The sequence below is a fragment of the Otolemur garnettii genome, unplaced genomic scaffold (genome assembly GCF_000181295.1).
Source record: "Otolemur garnettii isolate 467f Iridium unplaced genomic scaffold, OtoGar3 scaffold00041, whole genome shotgun sequence".
NCBI lineage: Eukaryota > Metazoa > Chordata > Mammalia > Primates > Galagidae > Otolemur > Otolemur garnettii.
The window spans coordinates 8020397-8032861 of record NW_003852436.1 but is presented as its reverse complement, the minus strand read 5'-3'; the positions used below and the strand labels follow the sequence as shown (position 1 = coordinate 8032861).

The window sequence follows — 12465 nt, the reverse complement described above, 5'->3', positions numbered from 1 at the left end:
CGCACTAGAAGAAAGTTAGTTTTCCTTGGGGCCACAGGGTTTTATTACCAAAACAGAATAAAGACTTTGAGAAGAAAATGATCCTTTCTAATTTGATTAAAAATGTGTTATTTTTTTTTTCTGTGTGAGTTATATGCAACTCATGTGGCACTAGAATCCGTTTTTACACTGCATAGCACATGAGTTGTATGTGACTCACGACATACTCATTGAATTTGTTTCTGAGAATTGAATCTTTTGAGATTCTACAAGTATTTAGTTGTGTCTGGAGAGGACCTTAGGTGATCCTGGATGGCAACCGTACCTCCTAAGTATGTGTAACACTGTCACCTCGTCACAGACTATCACGGAGGATTTCATTCCAAGAGCTGCCAGGTGAACACTCAAAGGAAAATGTGCGATCAGAAATTATGGAATTGAAAAATAAATAAATAAATAAAAGAAATTATGGAATTGGAGAACATAGTCTAGCATATGTGGCGCTTGGGCAGCCCAAACAGAGGAGGGTGACAGGAGGCAGGGGACACCATCTGATTGACAGTGAAAGCAATGAGCAGAGGTTTCACAGCGTGCAGGCATGCTACAGACCTTCCCACCCATCTACCAGTTCCACTAATATATGCCTCCCGAGACCCCGCACTCAAAACTACTAGTGTGAGTTGAATACAACTCACATGGCAGTTCATGTGTTAATTTGGAGACCTTCCCCCCCTTCACATTTTAGTTCTTTTGAAATCAGGGAGACATCTTATGCTGCAGGGGTCCTCAAACTATGGCCTGCAGGCCACATGCGGCCCAGCTAGGACATTTATCTGGCCCGCCAGGTGTTTTTGCCGCCGCTGCCTGTCCTGCTTTAGCCACCAACAGCTAAAGTCCCAGGACCCGCAGTCGAGCCCTCCAACGGTCCGAGGGACAGTGAGCTGGCCCCCTGTTTAAAAAGTTTGAGGACCCCTGTTATACTTTATACTGGATTTATATACTTTAAACAGATAAAACCTGTTTCCCAAAAAGCTGTTATTAAATCTCCCAGATCCCTTCCAATCCATGGGTCAGCAAACTTATCTGTCTTAGGCTTTTTGGGCCAAACTATCTTCATTACAACTACCCAGTAGTGCCACAACTACCCAGTAGTGCCACTGTATCATGAAAGCAGTAATAGAATATAGTACATCAGTGATTGAGTGTGGCATGTTCCAGTTAAACATTCCCTATAATTTTAACATGTCACAAAATACTAGTCCGTCGACTTTTTTCCAATGATGTAAAAGCATAAAAAGCATACAAAAATGAAAAAACATATAAAAATGTTCGGCCAGATTTGGCTTGCAGGCCTTAGTTTGCTGACCTGTTTGATTTAATGATATCATAGAATCAAAGGAGGAAAACAGGCCTTGTTCTACTGATTGAGACACCTTGGTTTCCACTGTTTCTGCTTAGGCTGCCCCGGCCACCAGGGTCTGCCCCTTATAGCTTTAGTGTTCCTTTTTTTGTGTGGAAATTGAAATAAGGATTTGATTTCCTGTCTGGCTAGATATAACCTGATGGTAAAGTTGGTAACACACAAACATCAGTTGGTTTAGATTTTTATTTGCTCGGCATACTATACACTTGCAAGAAAGATCTAGGAAATATCGAAAACAAAATTAGGCACAGTTCATACTTCTATATACAGTAACGTGCAGATGCATTTCAAACACTACCCTTTCATTAGGGTTCCTTTTGTTCGGCAATGTTCTAATTATCCCTTTATCTTTAAGCTCTACTTTCTTCTTTTCCATTTTGTCATTTTTCTTTGTGTTTTTCACATGTGATTAGACTTTACTTGCAAGAAGGCAGAGCTGCGATCTAGAACCAGGCTTGTAATACAAGGAAACTTAAATAGGATGGAAATTAAATAAAACAAAAACATTAGAAGGAGATTGAGCCCATCTTGCTTAGCATAGCATCCAGACAACATATGCTGAGGGTTTACTATTCATCACTGACCTGGGATCAATGATTGGTGTTGAATTTGATGTAAAACTGGGGATGAAGAATAAATTAAAACATACCCTTAGAGAGCAGATGCTACGGGATAGGGGCTGGTATGAATTTTCAGTAATGTCCTTGGTTTTTCACCAGACACTGAATGGCGCTTTCCCCCAGCAGCCAGCCCACTCCTGGGCAGGCACTGGTCTGACCCAGACTGCCCAAGGCCACACCAGCCTAGACCCTGGAGCAGCCTGGGAGGTTGCCTGGGACAACCCTGCTCTATTAGTCCATGAGGCAGCAGGGTTCTGGACATAGGGCTGGAGGGGCCCACATCCTGTCCTGGCACCCTGGCTCTGCCCACCCTCACATGAGATGGGGCAAGCAGCCTTATAGAGGCCTGTCCCCTGGCTCTGGGACACACTTGAATCCAGACACCTCCAGCTCAGGGTGTGCTGACGCTCGGCAGAGGTGGGAAGTCCTTTAAAATGGGAAATCAACGAATCATTCCCTTTTCAGATGGTGGCTTTGCTTCAAGAGGTATGCCAGAGCCCCAGTATGTCCTGCAGAGGTCCCCAAATGCCTCTTACACCCCCAGCATTTAGCTGCTGCATTGAGTGTGCTCACCTCTTGGTGAGATCTAGGAAGTCTTCAGGATGTTCCTAAACTCACCCTCCAAGAGAACGTGCCAGGAACACTCAGCTGAGCAGCGGCACTTTGGAGCCTGGGTTGGCGGAAGGGAATCCACACGTGGTCGTGTGACCTTGTTAAGGCTGCATGCTACTACATGGGTAGATGAGGGGCTTTTGTTCCACATCACGTTTTGCTGAGACAGCCAACCAGAGAAAAGCAGTGCTGCGTGGCCACTGGGTGCCCGCCTGTGCGCACACAGGCAGCTGCCTTGACAGCCTGCACTAGGAGGAGGCTCGGGGTTCTGAGCCTGTTGGAATATCTTTTAATTTATTCTTATAAATAAAAATGTTGCCCATTTTTAAGTATACAATTCAGTGATATAAGTACCCTCACACTGGGGTATGCAGCCATCACTGTCCCCAACCAGAAACTTCACCCTTTCAGCCTGTTCTCCCTGCCCTGAGCCCTCAGTAAGCACCACTCTACCATCTGTCAGTTTGACAGGCACCTCACACAGGTAGAATCCTGCAGTACTTGTCCGTTTGCTCATCTCATTTAGCATAATTTTTGGAGGCCCATCCATGTTCTAGCATGTATCAGAATTTCGTGTTTTCCAGGCTGAATATTATTCCTCTGTGTGTATATACAACATTTTGCTTATCCATTCATTTCCTATGGACATGTGGGCTATTCCCGCCTTTTGGCTACTGTAAATAGTGCTGCTCTAAACATTGGCACATGAATACCTGTTCAAGTCCTTCTTTTGAAATTTTTGGGTATGTATCTGATACTGGAATTAGACATGATATGGAAATTCTGTATTTAAATTTTTGAGGCGCTATCCTTAACTGTCCTCTACAGGACTGCTGCAGTTTCTGTTCCCACCAGCAGAGCATAAGATTCCAGTTTCTCTGTTCCTCTTCTTAACAATACTTGTCATTTTCCTTTTTTAGAAAAAAATTTGATAATAGCTCTCCTCATGGGTGTGAAGTGCTCGCTCAGAGTCCAGAGCGTGAACCGTTACACTCTGGGACCTTCTGGAATTGCTGTCTCATTGTAGTTTTGGTTTGTTCTAACGACTGGTGGTGTTAAACATCTTTTCATGTGCTCATTAGCTATTCGTGTATTTTCTCCAGGAAAATGGTTATTCAAGTCCTTCCTCCATGTTGGAATGTGCGTGTTTTTTGTTGCTGATCTTCAGGAGGCTTTGTAATACGTTATTAACCCCTTATCAGATGTGATTTAAAAATATTTTCTCCATTCCTGCGGGTTGCCTTTTCACTGTCTTGGGCAAGACGCTACCGAAAGTTTTCCGCTTTGATGGAGTCATACTTACCTGTTTTCTCTCATGTTGCCCAAGCTTTGGTGTCATATACAAGAATAAACCAAAATTTTTGTTTTCACTGAAGGCCAAACTTTGTATGTCATCCTGCAGGTCACTTTCCAGTGTTCACAAGGCTATTTATGGAACACCTGGATTAAATAGGTGCTAGCCATTTATGTCCCTTCAAACTACTGGTGTTATAGAGTGTCTGCATTGAATGCATATTTTTTTTTTCCTAAACCCATTCATACAGCTGGCTAATGTTTTAGTCTTTGAAATGCTACAAACCTCTTCCCAGTGCTCATTTCATATAAAAACTTGATGCTAGTTAGGTGAACGTCTGGAGTCAGCAGATAATATATGAGAAATGAGCATGCCATTGAAATCAGAGAGGCTGTTGTGGTTCAGGGTCTATCTCCACTTTTAAGTGACTGTGTAGCCTCAGAGCAGCCCCCGGATGTGTGGTGGGAGGAAGACCCTCCCTGTAAGGCACTTGGTGGGAGCAGAGCGTGGGAAGTGGCTGTTGGCATGACAGGGGCCATGGCTTAGTGAAGGGAGTAGGGAAGAGGCACAGGGAGAGACCCCGCGGCTACATCTTTGGGATCAGCCAAGTGCCATTAGTCGCTCTGTGACCTTGCCAGGCTCCTCTGCCACCCTGACAGCTGTGGCCCATTGGGCTGGAAAAATCATGCGGGGCATCAGCTAAACTGCTGCGATCCCAACAGATGGGTCCTGTACAGAATGAAAAGTCAATGCACAAGTCTTTCTCTGATTCCTAATAATGCAGGCCTCTTGCTGCTGCTGGTTATAATTAGGGGTCTGGCCTCTCCATCTCGCTGGAGACTGACCAGGAAAGGCCAGTGGGCATCAATGCTGAGGCCAGCCTGGGTTGTTTGGTGAAGGCACACGTGCTTCTGTGCAAATGGGACAGTTAGCTGCTTTGTCCGCAGCCATCACCTCCTTCCCCGCTGCACCCCCCCACACACACACACACACAGGGCCTCTAAGCACAGCCGTAATAACAGGACACTTCACCCTGCAACTCGCCATGGCACACATAGGAAATCCCACTAAAACCCAGCAGAAGAAAGTCGGAGGAAATCCCAGGGAAAGATGGAAAGGGGGCAGGCTCCGGGACTGAGTTCCACTTTATTTACTTGGTGCCACTAAGATGTAGGTACCCATTTAACATCACGGCAGTTTGGGTTTCTTGGTTCCTTGATTAAAACTAACAACACGCTGCCCTGAAAGAAACACTATGACTTGCCGAGCACTGGGAGTTTGGAATGAGTCTGAGAAACCCAGGAGCAGGAATCCCCCTGCCTGGGAACAGTAGGTTTGAACCCATCTGGCCCTCAGGGCTGCGGGAAGGGCGCTAGGGGCTATGGTGGAGGGAGAGTCTAGCTGTAGCCTCTAGGAGCTGGCAGGACATTTCAGAAGCACCTATGAATATGAAGAGAGATGAAACAATGAGATGTAAACAGCTTGAATCCAAGGCTGTCAAGTAGATTAGACCCAAAAAGTCACCCATGAGGTCAGGGGGTGGCTGGGCCCTAGGAAGGCCTCCAGAGGGAGAGCTGGGAAACAAGCAAACTCGATGTTCACGTCCTCTGAAAAGAGTGGGGTTAAAAGAGACATTCCAGGCTCAGGGAGTGTTCAGGGAAAGTGCTGGGATCCCCAGGAGAGCTGTCCACATGGTCATGCTGATGTGACTTTGAAAGGCAGGTTTTCCCCACACCACGAGACTGGCGCGAATATGCTGAACTGGTTGCTTCCTTGGTGGTTTCAAGCTTCACTGTGAGAATAGCGGTTTGGGTCCCAAGCACCAAGTGTCTGTGCTTGCTGAGAGGTGCACAGAGGGCTGCCACCCTGCCACCCGTCCTCCGCACCAGGGGCAGCAGCAGCACTTGCACTGAGGGGCCCGGGGACAACAGCTGCGAGGACACGTGTGCCCTTGCCCCTGCCTGTATCCTCATTTCTTGGCTCCTCTAGGTTCATACCAGGGCCACAGGTGCTGAATTCTGTGCGCACCCATGTATTGTGCCAGGCTGGGACCCAGGAGACGTCCACACAGATGTGTTGCAGATGCTTCACTGCAACACAGTGAACCACTGTCCGTTCTCACCGGTCAGCATTCGTGGTGGCCCAGTAGTTTGATGTGTTGACACTCATCCATCTCTCATGGCCTTGTTGCTACCTCACTTTGTGTAGCTCCCAACTTCTTGTGCCTGGCTTTTTCTCGTAGGGATAGAGCTCTGTGCTGTAGCTCCAGCCCTCCTCCCTCACCCCTAAGGGCCAGGCACGTGTAGGTCCTGCCCCAGGGCCCCTGACCCGGCTGTAGCCGGCCAGAGCTCTGCATGTCTGTGAGCACCTGGGGTCAGAGCACGCAGCTCACGCGCTCCTCACCTCGTGGCCAGCTGCACTTGTCTTCTATTCTCACGGTTGATCCCTGATGTCACTAGCTACAGCCTTGTCCAGTCTCAGTTGAGCACCTTCTGCTGGGCCCTACTGAGCACCCATCCTAGCCACCCCGACAACGGGTGAGCACTTTACTGGGAGTGGGTGCTGGTAATAACCACCCCCCAGGCAATGTCACACTTGCAGAGTAAGGCTCTGCTGTCAGGCTCGCAATCCGCAGGACGGCCCCCACCCCTGCAGCTGACTGAGGTGTAAACAGAAGCCCTGAGTACTAGCTCATGACTCGGAATGAGCTGCTTTCCCCGTCTGTGGAACATGGGACAGAGATGGGTGGTCAATATGCATGGGTAGTGGGCAGCATCTGGAACACCTGTCCCCAGCCAACCTGTGAGCAAAAACAGCCAGGCCTCGGGCCCGGCCTCTCTCTCTGTTCCGGTCTGTTCTCTCACTTGTCTGTTCTCTCAGCATCTCTTAGATGATGCTCAGTGCAGCGGTCACATTTCTGCAGGTGTTACAGAGACTCGATGAGGTGCTCGAATGAGCTGCATTGCTGCCTTATGCAGGAACTAGCTGACTTTGCTCCTTGTTTTTTAAGGCACATGTGAATTACTGTCGTCACTTGTGCCCCACTGTGGACTCTTCCATGTCCCTGGCCCTGCTGTGTAGCTTGATGGCCACACAGCTCATTGCCTATAGGAGGCCATGCACTGAGCCTGCCTTCTCTGAGAGCCTCTTTGAGGAATACCTCCTCCTCTGTCTTTCCTCCTCAGGCAGCCCTGACTCTGCGGTTGGCATTTGTGCCCAGTAGAGAAGAATGCAGTGACCCTGACCGCAGGCTTAGCCATGCTGCTGTGGTCTCCCCAGTGCCTGGCACAGAGCAGGCACTCGGTGGCTTGGATGGATGGGAGGGCTCATGGATCAAGAACCCTGGCCCTCCCCAAAGCCCCTGTGGCCTGAGGACAGGAAACCTTTATCCCTAAGCAGGAACAAGGTTCAACCTCAGAAAAGTGAAAGTTGTGGCCACCAGGCAGAGTCGTCGTGCTAGTGATGTTTGACATGGTCTAGAAACTGAGTTGTCTGCCCCCACATTAAAAATATTTTAAAGGAAAAACTAAACCTTCACAGCCCCACAGGGGTCTCCATGGAAGGACTGGGGGGGCAGTCAGGGTGAACTTGGTCCCTTGCACCTCAGCAGGTGCCCCCACATCTGGCGAGCCACACCCACGGTGGCTTTGACAGTCACTGGCTGCCATGTGCGAAAAGGCAAAACAAATGGGAGGGCATGTTTTTAAAGAATATTGTTCCTAGAAAAGGCAAAAATATAAAGTTCTCCATTTTTCCTTTTGTTAAAGTGGGGGCTGAGGGCCAAGTTCTGCAGAGATGGCAGACAGCAGGCTGTGCAGACTGCATCCCATAGAGGAAAGTGGTGTTCTGTGGTGGAAGGAATGGGGGAAGGGCAGGGTTAAAGAGGGTTTGCTCCAGGGGCACTTCAGAGTCTTGAGAAAGCGTTGCCAGCTGTTCAGCACTTGCTGCATGAGAGTGAAGGTGGAAGCACGTTACGGAGCCCTTCCTTCAGTCCTCTGAAACAACTCTGAGGCTCACACGCTATTATCCCTATTTTTCAGATGAGGAAACTGAGGCACAGCATTCACAAGGTGGACATGCCTGCATGAAGCTGGTCAGGTGCCCAGCACCTGTTAAACTTCACAGTCCTTAGAACCTGCTGAGGGGGACCCCAGTCTGCAGCTGAGGACAGTAACACAGGCACAGACAAGCACAGATGCAGGTTCACCAGACTCACTTTATTAAGCACACAGATGATGTTAATGGTGCCTGCTGCAAATGCACAGGGCAGTGACAAAAGTCATTTTTCCCATAATGGGAGGTGGAATTAAGAAAACTGAGTTTTTTCTGCTCTGAAACCATGTCCCTTGTAAATGGAGCAGCAGCCGTGATGCTGCACTGCCGTTGTGTTTTGTTTTGAAACTTACAGAATTGGGAGGGGTCAGGCCCAGGCATGTAGGAAAGGTTCTTGGGTCACCGAATAAGGAAAATGAGCGAGAGGGACAACCCAGAACTTGTCCTTGATGTTGTGCTCTCAACATCAGCCAGACAGAGAGAGTAGCTGAGCAGCCCCAGGCTTGTCCCCAGCAGGGCAGGAAGCCAGAAAGAGGTGGGGGCTGCAGATGGAAGGACTGGCCGCCCCTCAGCCACGGCTCTATTCCCAGGACCCAGTTGGAGCACACCATACCTGGGGGGAGGTCCTGCTCCTTGTCCTCCTGGCCATCTTCTAGGCAGACATCCTAAGCAGGCACTCTCCACCATACTGAGACACACCATTTCACACATTTAGACACTGGAATGTGAGGGGAGCAGTTCAGAGTCCCTGGCAGTATTAACACTGTTACCATCCCTCTTGCCTCTGGTACATTCCACACTCAACAGTCACACAGCTCAGGCTGAATTTGTTTTGCAGGGTAAGTGTATCAGCTGACAGGCAATGTGAACACCCTTCTTCCTCCCCCAAGCCAGAGGACTCAGGTTAAGACACAGTTTCCCAGATGACTTTCTGAACACTGCTCTTTTGAGTTCACACTAGGATGAGGACACAGAGGACTCCAGGGACAGCAGTGAGCCCCCGTGTCATGCCCCTCTCTCTGTGTTGCAGCTGGTGAGTGACTTGTTGGAATTCTGCTTCTACACCTTCCGAGAGTCCCAGGCCCTGAAGGTGGAGTTCCCCGCCATGCTGGTGGAGATCATCAGCGACCAGCTGCCCAAGGTGGAGTCCGGGAATGCCAAGCCGCTTTACTTCCACAGGAAATGACGGGAGCCGTCCTGCCAGGAGAACTTTGCCTTAAGTTTCCCCGTGTTATTCCACACCCACGAAGGACCCAAGGAATCCTATTTTTCACATGTGGTGGTTGATTCACACTTGTTCAGCAGCTGGTCAAGTTTAAAATCATGTCGGGGGTTTGGAGCCGGGAAAGCTGTTTGACCTGGATTTCACCAGACCTGAGCAGTCTCTAAAGGACTCGTCCCTCTCCAGTCCCCAGCGCTTAGAAACACGTTCCTGTTCCTCTGGATGAAAAGCCATATCTAGTCAATAACTCTCTGATTTTGATATTTTAACAGATGGAAGTTTTAACCATGCCATGTAGTTTCTGGTATCGTTCGCTTGTTTTAAAAGGGTTCAAGGACTAACGAACTTTTTAAAGCTTACCCTTGGTTTGCACATAAAACGTATAGTCAATATGGGGCATTAATATTCTTTTGTTATTTAAAAAACACAAAAAAAAAGAAAGAAAAAATATATACAGATTCCTGTTGTGTAATAACAGAACCCGTGGCGTGGAACAGCGGCCCCCTGCTGCCCACGTCCTTCTGCATCGCTGGTATACACGCTTGTTAGCGTCCATTTATTATTTAATTAGGGTGGATAAGATGTTAAAACAAAATGCCTTGGTTTCAATTTCTAGTATCTATTGTGTTGGCTTTACAAATAATTTTTTGCAGTCTTTTGCTGTGCTGTACATTACTGTATGTATAAATTGTGAAGGACCCGAAATAAGGTATAAGGAACTTTTGTAAATGAGACACATACAAAAAAAAAAAAAAATCTTTAATGGTTAATAGGATGAATGGGAAAGTATTTTTGAAAGAATTCTATTTTGCTGGAGACTATTTAAGTACTATCTTTGTCTAAACACACAAGGTAAAAAAACCTTTTTTTTTTTTGTAAAGTGAAATGTTCTGCATGCGTAATGAACCGTTTACAGTGTATTTAAGAAAGGGAAAGCTGTGCCTTTTTTAGCTTCATATCTAATTTACCATTTTACAGTCTCTGTTGTAAATAACCACACTTTAAACCTCTTCGGTTGTCTTTAAGCCTTTCTACTTTTTCTGTATTTTCTGTTTTGTTCTTGGTCTCCTGCCTGGGGTGTTTATAGGACTCAAGCACGTTTTCTGGCTTCCGTCTGGTTCCCCACGCCATCGGGAAACGGCAAGCTGTGGTGTCTGCAGCTCCTGGAAGGGGCCTTTGATGCCACACATGAGAGAGAAGGTCCTGGGAGTGCGAGAGCTTTAGCAAAGCTTCCTCGCTCCCCTTTCCCTCTGGAGGCAGAATCAGCTCCAGGAGAGCACATTTCAGAAAATCCCATGTCCTCCTGTGGCAAAAATAAAATTCCACACATGCTTGTCAAAGATCAGCTATTCCCTTCTGGTCTTGGAAAGGGGTTCTGCCCTCCTGGAACCGGTCACGGGAACACACACTATCACGGCAGGGTGATCCACTCGGCAAGGTTCAGTCTGAACGGCGTGGAGACCAGGAGGTAATTAGAGGGGTTTTAGATTTTTAAAAGGTAGGTTTTAAACATAAATTTTATACATAAACGGTTTTGGAGATTAAAAAAAAAAACACTACAGATCACATAAGCAAGACAGTGGCACTAAAATTTTTAATTCATTAATCTGTTTGGCACTGATACAATTTATGGCTTTTTCCTTACCCCAAATCACAAACATATATATACGTGTATATATATATTTTTTTTTCTTTGGGGAAACTAACAATATGATTGCACTAAATACTTTGAATAGAAGCCAAATTAATCTTTTAAAAGTAATGCTAATCATCAGCTCAGTGAAATCATTTTCCCAAACCTAAAAAAAACCACCGCTGGAGAAGCCCAGGGCCAGGAGAAAGCAGCCATCAGATCAACACTTTTCTCCAGGGTTCACCATGCAGGCAACATTACCTTGTCTTTCAGAAGACACCTGCCTTCTGCAAGGGGAAACCTGTGAAAGCTGCACTCAGAGGGAGGAGTTGTTCTTACATAATTTGCAATTTCAGGAATTTAATTTTTAGGCAGATCTTTAAATACCGTCAACTTACATGCACAGCAATATGAAAGCCACACTTTGAAGGTGATAAATACACAGCATGCAGACTGGGGGTTTCTGGAAAAGAAATGGCTTACAAAAGCAGCCTTTAGTTCCGACTTACCTTTTTATAAAATTTGGAGTTTTGACGTAACCAGAGTTGGGATGGAGACGGTCTGCATCAGCTTTTTGTATTAACAAAGTTACTGGCTCTCTGTGTGTCTCCAGGTAACTTTGCTTGATTAAACAGCAAAGCCATATTCTGAATTCACTGTTGAATGCCTGTCCCAGTCCAAATTGTCTGTCTGCTCTTATTTTTGTACCATATCGCTCTTAAAAAATCTTGGTTTGGTACAATTCATAATTCACCAAAACTTCATATAATTAAAAAAAAAACACTAAATTAGTTCGAAATGAAGCAATTTATATCTTTATGCAAAAACATATGTCTGTCTTTGCAAAGGACTGTAAGCAAATTACAATAAATCCTTTACTTTAATCACCTGTTGTTTTGGAAATAGTTTATTTGAATGTCTATAGTACACCTGGATTTTGTGCTCTTCCAGATCCTGGCTAGATGCGCTTCTGCCTACATCTGAGACGGAGTAACAGTTGTTTGATTTTTCCTTGTTAGAAAGAGGCTTCTGTTAGCTGCATGTTAATGCTGCTCTTTTGGGACTGATTCAATACCTTGTCTCTTAATATTGTTTCTAATGTTTGCCCCACTAAAATTTAACAGTTTGACAACTATTATCACGTACCTGCTAATAAACACCCAGGTCCACTGCCTCATTTATCTTCACAACCACATGAAAACACGTTCATTCTGCACACTGAAATCCATGTCACTGGAGCTCCATCTTGCCCCAAACCCCTTCCTCTGTGGGGTCTCACACTCACCCCCAGGTCCCTTGGGCCGGCAGAGGCTCTGCTCCCCATTGGCTGAGAGGCTTCTCCCCTAGAGCCCTGGACTCTGAACACTTGTAATGACCACAGGAGATCAGTACATGATCACCAGCTCGCTTTTAAATAGAAAACATTAGTGTTTCACTTAATTATTTGCTTTCAAAAAGAGATGGCTAGTGTATAGTTAAATGAATTCCATTTTAATAGTAGATGTCTGGAACTTAACATGACCATCAAACACAGCCCGGGAAAAGAGTTGCAGGCACGACTTTTTATTTTTTTAAATATCTATCAATGAAAATAATTTTATGTTTAAAAATTTAAGAAATGTGGCCTGT

The 12465-nt window shown here is 46.3% G+C and overlaps 1 protein-coding gene across 3 annotated transcripts in view; it reads left to right on the top strand.

Annotated features, from left to right (window-relative positions):
- Positions 1-11723, top strand: part of NR3C2 (nuclear receptor subfamily 3 group C member 2) — a 335410-nt gene extending 323687 nt beyond the window's left edge. For all 3 annotated transcript variants that reach the window (XM_023513433.1, XM_023513434.1, XM_023513432.1), the window contains exon 9: positions 9012-11723. In XM_023513433.1, coding sequence (XP_023369201.1) covers positions 9012-9167 — 156 coding nt within the window. In that variant the 3' untranslated portion in view covers positions 9168-11723. The remainder of the gene's footprint in view (positions 1-9011) is intronic.
- The last annotated feature ends 742 nt before the right edge of the window (positions 11724-12465 follow it).